General features: G+C 38.2%; 1 protein-coding gene across 2 annotated transcripts in view; it reads right to left on the reverse strand.

The window, feature by feature from the left end:
• Positions 1-10,000, reverse strand: part of LOC137974041 (uncharacterized) — a 145,569-nt gene that overhangs the window by 126,367 nt on the left and 9,202 nt on the right. For both annotated transcript variants that reach the window (XM_068820962.1, XM_068820961.1), the window contains exons 2-3: positions 7,301-7,660; positions 2,196-2,524 (exon numbers count right to left, since the gene is read on the reverse strand). In XM_068820962.1, coding sequence (XP_068677063.1) covers positions 2,196-2,524; positions 7,301-7,660 — 689 coding nt within the window. The remainder of the gene's footprint in view (positions 1-2,195; positions 2,525-7,300; positions 7,661-10,000) is intronic.

The raw sequence follows: 10,000 nt of genomic DNA on the forward strand, positions 1-10,000 counted from the left end.
TATACCATATGCATTTTCGGAAGAGTGAAAGCCTATTGGAATGTTCCCTTGCATGCCGAGAGCAAGACTCGATTAACTCACCGATAGTGGACAAGAAAGAACAGAAGGCCTACAGCTGTTATTAGAGATGAGCTGTCCGTGGATCTCGAACAACCTCCTTCCCAGGACTTTCCTTCGCTGAGATTAGGGCAGATGCTAGGATTAATATATACTTACATGATTGTAATAGACCTTATTCAGTGGACATAGGGACACGTGTAAGCCCTCAGTTGTGTTACATGGTTAGCATTCAGAGGTGGTTTCACTGCTATTGATGGATTACCAACGGACGTAAAGACAGCAGAGTAACGATAACTCTCAAGAAAGAAACGACAGTTTTCAATTTGCAAAACATGTTTCGACATTCTCATGTCATCTTCAATTGCAAATGAGCGTTTAAAGGTTGTACATTTGAATTTATATTAAGGTACGTTACAAAATAACGCGTCAAAACTTGCGTACAACTTGTTATTGCTATGCGTGCTATTTTTGGTTTCTGTGCAGTTCGTATTTCATATCCAAATTGTATGCAGGTACTGACGCGTTATTTTGTAACGTACCTTAATACAAATACAAATGTACAACCGTTAAAAGCTCATTTGCAACTGAAGATGACATGAGAATGTCGAGACATGTTTTGTAAATTGAGATCTGTCGTTTCTTTTTTGAGAGTTATTGATGGTTTGCATCTGACGTCACGGGGAGGCCATGTTGGATGGCAAAAACAATAACCTGTCACTCCACTGGGAACTAAATTTTATCAGTATATACTCATTCAGTGATCTTGGCGTTTCAAGCAACCTGATTGGTTCGCTATCTCAGGATTAGTTGAGCATTCTTCACTCCCTACGGAGTGAATAATGCGTGACTTAAACAAAACAAAATGGCCGGCGTAAAACTCGCCAGCATTTCTGAATCGGAAATATTGAGAATATAAGATGATGCTGTGCTACAAAATACAAAGAGGGCCAGAAAATTTGGCCTGAACGTTTTCAAAGGTAAGAGAAGAGTTCATACTTTTGATAACCAGTGTTTGACTTCGAATTCGTTTTTCCAGATAATTATTGCAGACAACTTAGATGCGACTTCAGTAAACACTGTAATGCATTCAAGGCGTTCGATTCCTTCAATGTTTGTTAAATCCATAAAGAAAATTGTTATTTGGTTTCAGTGTTGTATATAACACCAAGTTAGTAAAATATTAGGAACGAAGCTCACTTGATATCCAACGGCGAAAAATGAAATTGTTGTCAAAGACCATTCCTCAACGCGTCAAACATTCCACATATTTATTTTTCACCACCTGTCTTGTTCATCGAATCGACGTTCCATTCGTGAGCTCAAAGATCCACTAAAACGCCATTCGCGTTACAATGACTTTCGACGCCATTAAAGGTTAACAAGAATTGGTGAAACTTCCAATTGTTACCAGAAGACTGTGCAGAGTTGAGTACAAATAAATACAAATAGCCAGACAACAGAGATCACAGATTCACTTAAGGTGTTCGATTCCTTCTCTGTCTTTGTTGAACCCATAAGTTACCAGACAATTTTCCATTTGGTTTCGGTGTTGTACATAGCACCACACTTGAGAGAATATTAGAAATACAGCTCACTTTTATTTCGGCTCAACGGGCGAAAGATTGTTGTCGAAGTCCATTACTCGTCGCTGTTAAGATTCCTGATATTTATTTTTTCACCGCCTGTCTTGTTTATCCAATTGACGATCCATTTGTGCGTTCCATAAGGTACGATTTTATTTAAAGATGCACTAAAACGCCATTCGCGTTACAATAACTTTCGACGCCATTGCATGTTAAATAAATGTTCTTCTGTGTACACCAGAGAAATCTACGCATTACCTCCGACCCCCTCAAGCCTAATTAAATACGCAAAGAAGACTCTATGCACAAAAACACCATTTAGCAATGAGGGGAATGACAGGCAGGGCTTTTTTCCGTCACGGGAAAAAAAAAAAAAATAAAAAAAAAAAAAAATAATAATAATAATAATAATAATAACAAAACAGAGAAATATTACGCATTTTCCGACTGCAAAAAGTATATTACCAGAGTCACTGCCGTATTTCGCTTCGCATTTTCGCGTAGCAAACGACTTGCAAATTTACGTTAAAAAGTACAAAATAGATCATTTACCTTTGCTGAACTGTTTTCTGATTGTTTGTAATCTTGGAAAATGACACCGTCAATGCTGAATCGTAACTTATACCTCGTCACCCACTGATTAAAAAAAGACCGTCTCACATTTCGTCCTTGAGTCGCTAAACGTGTTACTGTGGTGATATCATTAAGGTCCACTTGAAGCCATTGGTTGCCATTGTTAGTACGAGAACTCCAAGCTCCGCGCTTTGGCCACTTTTCTTTGATGTTTAACCTGGCCAAGTTCGGGGCATGATCGCCATCCCACTGTGATGAGGCACTTAACTGGGGATCAGATATGGCACCGTTTTCCATTCCAAGGGGATCTTCGTATTAGGAAAAAAAAAGAGGGTGAGCAAAAAAATGTCCTATAAAAAAGTGGAGGCACTGTTGTGTTCTCGACAAGTTTTGTACCACAATAATTTATCATGACGAGAAAGTAACAATAATAATAAAAAGATTATAATTTCAAAGATTTAAAAGGTATTGTTGTGTCAATAATCAAGTTCAACATTAAATCAAATATCAAATATAATTTGACAAAATTATGCAGAGATTTTAGTTTTCAGACCGATCTTTTAATTCAATAGCCCACAATAGGCCTTATGCATGATGACGTCATATGCTCAAAAGGGGGGACAAACAGAGCATACAGAGCATTTTCTTATTTTCCGAAGTGGCCTATACTTGTACTCGCCCGTGGGTTTCCTTTACAAGTTTGTGTCTTTAGGATTTAGCTCAATCCAAAATTTACAAGTTTTATTTTCATTTTTCCTTTTACTTTTTAATTTTTTTTGTACCCTACGTACATTAAAATACTTTCAAATAGATAAGTAATTTTCACAATGTGGAATACATGTCAAGTGCCTAGCTTCCAAGCATTCGTTCTACGTCAAACCAGACTAGATAATACGTCGGAAATTGAAAAGGTTTCCATCTGTCCCGAGACTCTCAGTTTTAGGAGGTTTAGGTTTTTTTTCTTTTCATCGTATTCTATATCGCAAAAATGATGTAAGAAAATAGGAAAATTGTTTATACTTGGTATTATCTCATTCATTTTACATATGCATTTCCATATCAAATACCTATCTACGATCCATTTGTTTTGGCTTCCGCTGAGGCTAGTCTGTATTAAATTGATGAGTTTGTTATACACAAGTTTACTTGGCTTATGGGTGTGAAAGAATTTCTCCGCAAACGTGTCATTAAAGCTCTCCCTAAACTCACCCAAGGCTCGTTTTAAACACCGCATTTCACATGGGCCGAATCTAATGCAAATCACAAAAATCTTTTGTTTTCGCTCATTTGCATTAGATTCAGCACATGATAAATGCGACGTTTAAAACGGGCCTAAGGAAAGAAAACTTTTACCAAGTGTCTAACTTCATGTACTAATTTCGTAGCCCACGTTTTATAATAAATTGGACTGTTTCTAACTTTAATTAGAGAATTGTGCCACAGATTCATTGACCAAAACTGCTTGTTGGAAGTGATGTTAGCTAATTTCCGACCATATTTGCAAAACTTCAGACAGAAAAGTATCAGATATTTTGTAGAAACACATAGCCAAAGGAAACCTCGCGGTCTGGTTGGCTATTGAGAAGAAGAGGGTATTTAGCGTGGAATTGCACTTTAGGCTGAAAGGCTATCGCTGACGCGAGTCAGAAATTAGAACTTTACGTTTTCAAAAACATTGTCTCCTTTTACGAAGCAAAAACCTGACCGAAGCGAGGAAACATAAGATTTTCCATGTTTAATTTAACTAAAGATTTCCTCAAGAGATTTTCAAGGAAGCCGCTTACGCTTACGAGCACGAGAATCGGAGAAATCAGCAGCAACATATCGCGAAAGCAAAACTGCCCGAAGGAAGAGGAAAAAGCACAAGTTCTTCAGCGGCCGAGGGAGAGCAGTTTTCAGTCGTAGAGTACACAGAAGATAAACTAGAGGCCAGTAAGTCCAGTCCAATGTCTGTGTGTTGAAAAAAGCACAGGGTTTACTCTTTTTTTGTTTTTGTTTTTGTTTTTTGTTTTAGTTTTTGCTTGTTTTGCCTCCCAAAAACGCACGTTAGCAATGAACGTTGTATTTTAAATGAAGGTGATTCCCCAGCATTGCACTGCGCATCCTGTTTTGCGCATAACAGTACCTAGCCAGAGTCCAAAAACAGGCCATATCAGGAGCCCATCACCCGGAGCGCGCAACTTACCTATTTCCCTATTTTATTTATGCAACGGCGTTTTCAGAAGTAAGGTTATTTTTAGATACGCCTTTCCCGCGAATTAGTTTTCAAAAGCCAATCAGAAGCGGTGCATAATTAATAATAAACTGTATATGGAAGTTGCACGCTCCGGGTGATGGGCTCCTGGCCATATTTGATTGGCTGTTGAAAAACGGTTTTATTTCCTGCCATTTTCATTTTTCAAATTCTAAACTCAAAAATCGTGATTTCTTTTCGATTTTTATCTATAAGACGTTGAAGATTATCTAAAAATAAATCGTTTTACAACTTGCCAGTTCCGTACCGTTTTTGTTTTTGTAGATTCTGTCTTGATTGATTAAATGTATCTCGTTAGTTTCATATTTTCCGCAGTTTAAATGTCTCGGGTAAATCAGGAGATGTAATTATACCCAAGCGTATTGTCTGGCGAGTGAAAAGTAAGCGCGTTCATGACAAGGTGACCTCCAGTGTTTTGTTGATTTCTAACCGTCTCCCCTCACGCACGCGCAGTTACTCAACCGGAACAAGAGTTTCTGGTTCCGGTTTTTTGCTCGTTCCCAGAGCCTCCCGCGTCCGTTCCGCTGGACAAGGGTAACGGAGGCTGTGGGAACGATATTGGCCACGTTCGTACTCAGGCATGGCTAAGAGGCTTTATAGTCAAATTTCACGGTTCAGTTTTGTCTTCTTTGTCTCACAAGTTTCAACGGTTATTTCTCAACAAAACAATGTTTGAATTTCGTAGCCATGTGTGAATATTGATATATCGAACGTGGACAAAAACATTTCACAATGCCGACCTTTCGTGCGAGAAAGCTCGCTAGAAAGAAGAATGGTCGTTTTCTGAGCACAGTAGTAAAGAACAAAAGAAGAAACTTTTTAGACTCTTGCAAAACAAAAAGTCGAGCCTTGATGATGCTAAAGTGTCATTGCAGTACGAAAGTGAAGGTGAGGCGTGTTGTTGTGTGGTTCGAGCTTGGTTTGATTTCTGTTTTCACCTAAACCAGGTTGATGACCTATCTTTTTTTTGGCATAATTTTACTCTCTTAATCCTCCTCTTTGTGCAGTGAAAATTTACGTCAGAGAAAAAGTTACAGGAATTAAAAAAGTACTCGGTGCCATCACTCGTGGACACAAAATTGTCTCCTCGAGATCATGCAGCCGAGGAATATTTGTAGTCAGTGCCTTTTCAAGATGTTTGCCTGCATGTGCCATAAAACAGACATTAAATTACTCCTTTTGAACAATACAATACACCTGTTTTGTTATTTCAATAATTACGTCAAAGCTGTGCTTCCTGTTCCTGCAAAACGTAGAGTGAACCGCTGGAATAGACTTGTCTTTAGTACATGAGGTCACACTAATTAAATGAGTAACTGGAGCAAGTTATATCTTCCAAACGAGCCTGGTGACCTTTTTATTCAATTGCACACTTCGAGTCACCATAATGTAGGGAACAATCGAGAAAATCTTACGACAACTTCTATTACCAAGGAATCACCTGAATGTCCGATTCGAGTAAGTGTTAAATATTTGGAAAATAACAACTTACCAGCGTATTTGTTGAGTTGACACATTGTTTGGATGCACGTTGTCCTTCTTTTAGCCGCTGTCGAAGAGTTTTTTCCGAGTTTATGAATTGTGATGTTGAAATACCCAATATTTAAAGCTCCCAGTGCATTCAGTTAGATGATTTTCAACGTTAAAATATAAATTAGAGTCTCTGAACATATACACGTTCAGAAAACGAAGGTTTGTAAAATTGTGTATTCGGCTTGATTCCTATTTGCTGGCTATTGACAGTTGACAGTTCGATCACTTGCAATGGCTTTTTTAGCGCCTTCTGAATACTGCAACATCCATTATGTCACCTACATTTAGAACTCAAGATGGCACATTTTGTTTTGTACTCAATTATTTTGACTCTCTTGTTTTTTTCATTTAACTTTCTTAGAATTTTGATTGTTTCTGTGTCCTCTCTTTTTCTGTTTTCTATGTCCTTTTGCAGAATATTCACTAAAGACTCCCTCGATCCTCTTCTCGCAACATTTTAGACTTTTTAATTTTAGCATAGCGTATTGATTTTTCGCATTTGATTTTCGAATTTGAGGCTTGGTGGTGAAATCTGCTAGTTAGACGTCATTACGCGTAAGGGCTATTGACTTTACTGGGTAAATGACGTCAGAGCAGGCTACCTTTTGAAACAGCTAAGACCGCCATGAAGTATGGCTTTTTAAAGAGCTCTAAAGATATTTTGGATGATCAAGCATTGAATACAGCTTTCACGCGTTTTGAGAGATGCCTAGGGATGTGACCCATCTTGGATTATAGCCTCGTCAAATAAAATTAGTCTTTTCGCTCCGTTAAACATCAATCTATATTTAGGAATGCCGTTTTTAGAGTTAACTAGAATTAACTTGAACTGATCAGTGATGCAACAGAACAGGAAAGCAGAGTTGAAATACCGCAGTTTACTTTCTTGCTTATCTCTATCCAAACAAATGACTCGGCTTAATGTATCTCCACATTATTTTTTGGCTGTTGCTCATGATGAATTTGTTTACACTGAAATGCCAGCAACAAAATTGTTTCACGACAAGAATACTTAACATAGAAGAGATTCATTTAATTTAGCGATGGTCTAGTCTCCATCGATTAATAAATCTCGTCATTTCATTCACGGGAGTTAACATATAATACTTGGTAGCAAAACTTCTCCATTAAATGCAGTCATAGAGGAGAGAACAATTTCATTTTCATTCTCTCGATTTGTTTTTTTTTTTTTTTTTTACCTTCTCTCGTTTATTTTGTTTATCCGACACAAATCTTGATCATCATTAGGCCTGGATATTACCGCTGGTCCCTCACCAGCGATATCAACTCTACTTACCAAAACAATGAACAGCGTGATACGAAGCTTGAAAACCAGAGAAGGAGGTATTGCTATCCGATATGAATATCACAAGCATCTGGTTTGACGAAGAGAAGAGTCCTTCCTTTGGGGGCAGATGACCTCCGTAATACACGCCCAACATTTTCGCACTGGTATTTCCCCCGTCGTAAACAAAAACTGCATCGGTGTTGTTTTTATCTTCTACACTGAAACTCGAAAACATCAAGAATACCTTCTGAGACTCTTTAACCGTGATACTCCAGGAACAGTGCTGGTCATTCGGATAACTATAAGGATAATTTGGTGACTGGAAGACACCATTTTCTGCATTTAATGTCTGAGTACAGACAGGATGCACTGTGGAACAAAAAAAAAAAGGAAGTTTAAGAAACGACGACGGCTACGGCTACAACAACACAAAAAACAAGAATATGATTGGTTAAAAGAGGAAAAAATATATGTGCTGCACGAGCGGCACCCATGACAACGTGAATCATAAAATTTTGAGGTTTTACGGACAACTTAAGGACGTTCGCGCCAAAATCTTCCTAGGCTGAGATTTTCTTTATTTCTCGCCTAGAGTTAGGTCAGAAAGTACTTACTCTAAAAAGGAAAAAGAAATTGGGGGTCACCGACTTTGTTTCGGGAAAATGTCAGTGGAAAAATGCCTTAATTTCGAGGAATCGGTCATAATAGCGAGATGTATCCTCGTCTGCTCATCCATCGAAAATCATAAAAATAAACTGTTAGATCGAAGGTTTCCGTGCATAGATTTTTAGGCCGTGGGATTTTTAGATAATTGCATGCCGGCTAGGGATGTCGTAAACAGTAAAATTCATCCTCGACGAGTGTTTCCGTAAGCTCTATCCGTTGCAACCACAGCGACTACCGGAATTCGATGGCACGAGGAAAGAAAATGTTATAAAAAGATAACTTCTTACGGTGGGATTTTTTTTTTTTTTTTTTCATTTCATCATATTTTGCAGATATTAAGTAAAGTAAGTGATTCATGATTAAAAAAATAGGGTTCACCGATGATCTAAACGAGTAAAATCCATTTGATTTTGCAATTCGTTTGTCACGTTTTTGCATGACATGTCGGAGAAGGACTGGAACCTAAGAGAGGATCGATCGTTGAAGGGATGAAAAAGGTTCTTATATTACCCAAAAAAAAAAGAAACTTTCTCGAGCAAAGCAACGAAGTTTTAAGCAGGTATCATCTTCATTTCGTTAGTGTTTTGTATAATATCTCTCCATTACCGTCATGTTCATCTTCTTGAGAGTGGTTTTTGTGAAAATTTTATTGCTGGTTGTCCACACCGGTCCGCACTATTCAAGCGGACGAGGACGAAAATACTGCTCTATGTTCACGAATGTAAAGGAAAAGAACTTCAAAAACATGCATTCATTTTGAAGTTAAGTTCGTAGGGTAATAAAAAACATTTTTAAAAAACAGCCCCATTAAATTTACGCAACGGTTCGTCCACGAGTTTTCCAAACTTTCGGCCACTACTTGATCAGTTACCTTTTCCAGAGCTTTTCCATCCGCCCTCTCACTTCTCTCTAACGTGCCATGATGATTCAAAAATAAATGTGCCATTCTTTTGCCGGCCTGAAAATTTTTCCCCGGCGTTTTTGTCGCCATGTTATTTTGACCAATGCTTGAAAAATATTTATGAAAGTCAAGTAGACTAGTGCACGACTGATAAAACAACGCGAATATCAGTCGTGCGGTAGTGTACTTGACTTTCATAAATATTCTTTCATCAATTTTGACTGATCATGATCTTCTCTGATCCAACGCTGTGCGCTGCTTTTTTCTTTTTTTTTTCTCCGCGTATTCCCGAGTCACAATCGAATCGAATAAATCAGTTCTTCATTTCATTTAACCAACATTTAACAAGATTAACATTTACACATTTAACATGGTATCCTGATTTCATCTACTTTATTGATCACCGAAAACTCTCCCTCGCTTAAGATTACAAAATCCCACTCTATTTTTCCTCGTGTTCTAATGCCTCTTTTTTATCACTGTCAATCATTGGTTTTGGTTTCAACTAAAGGTTCCAAAGTTCAAGGCTGTCAGATTCCCGCGCATTGTTTGTCACGCGACTGCACTCAACATTTTCTCAAATCACATTGTTTATAATCAAAACAAAAGCTAAAATTGTGTTAACTACAACAAAGGCAACAAATAACAAAAATACTCCGCACAATTTCCGACATCCTCCCCCCCATATGTCTACATTTAGAAGACATATGTTAAACTTGTATCTTTTCACTAGTAAATTTAATTTAAACTTTGATGCTCAAACTCCGCATAGAATCATTTCGAATTTTCAAAATTACTCAAGGTTTAATCGGCATGTTTATCATTTGCTATATCATGTATTCGCACACTCGCTGCGACTGCTGCATCACGGGCAGGTCATCAGGTTTGGGTTCAGCTAGTCCTGGGAAGTCAAAGGCGTCCGATCGCACATCAGTTCCGGGGATAGAGGTGGTTTACTCGTCTCTCGATATGGCCACCTCCGGCTAGCAGTTTAGCTCCTCGAATTACTCCATCCCGGCCAGTGTACAGCGTCTCAATTATTCCCAGTGGCCCCTTCCCTCTGCATCTATCTTCTGAATGGATGATGACGACGTCACCAACTGCCAAAGTGAACCCTTTCCCGTCACCTTAACGTCTAGAAG

This window comes from Montipora foliosa, chromosome 10, assembly GCF_036669935.1.
Source record: "Montipora foliosa isolate CH-2021 chromosome 10, ASM3666993v2, whole genome shotgun sequence".
NCBI classification, from domain to species: Eukaryota; Metazoa; Cnidaria; class Anthozoa; order Scleractinia; family Acroporidae; genus Montipora; species Montipora foliosa.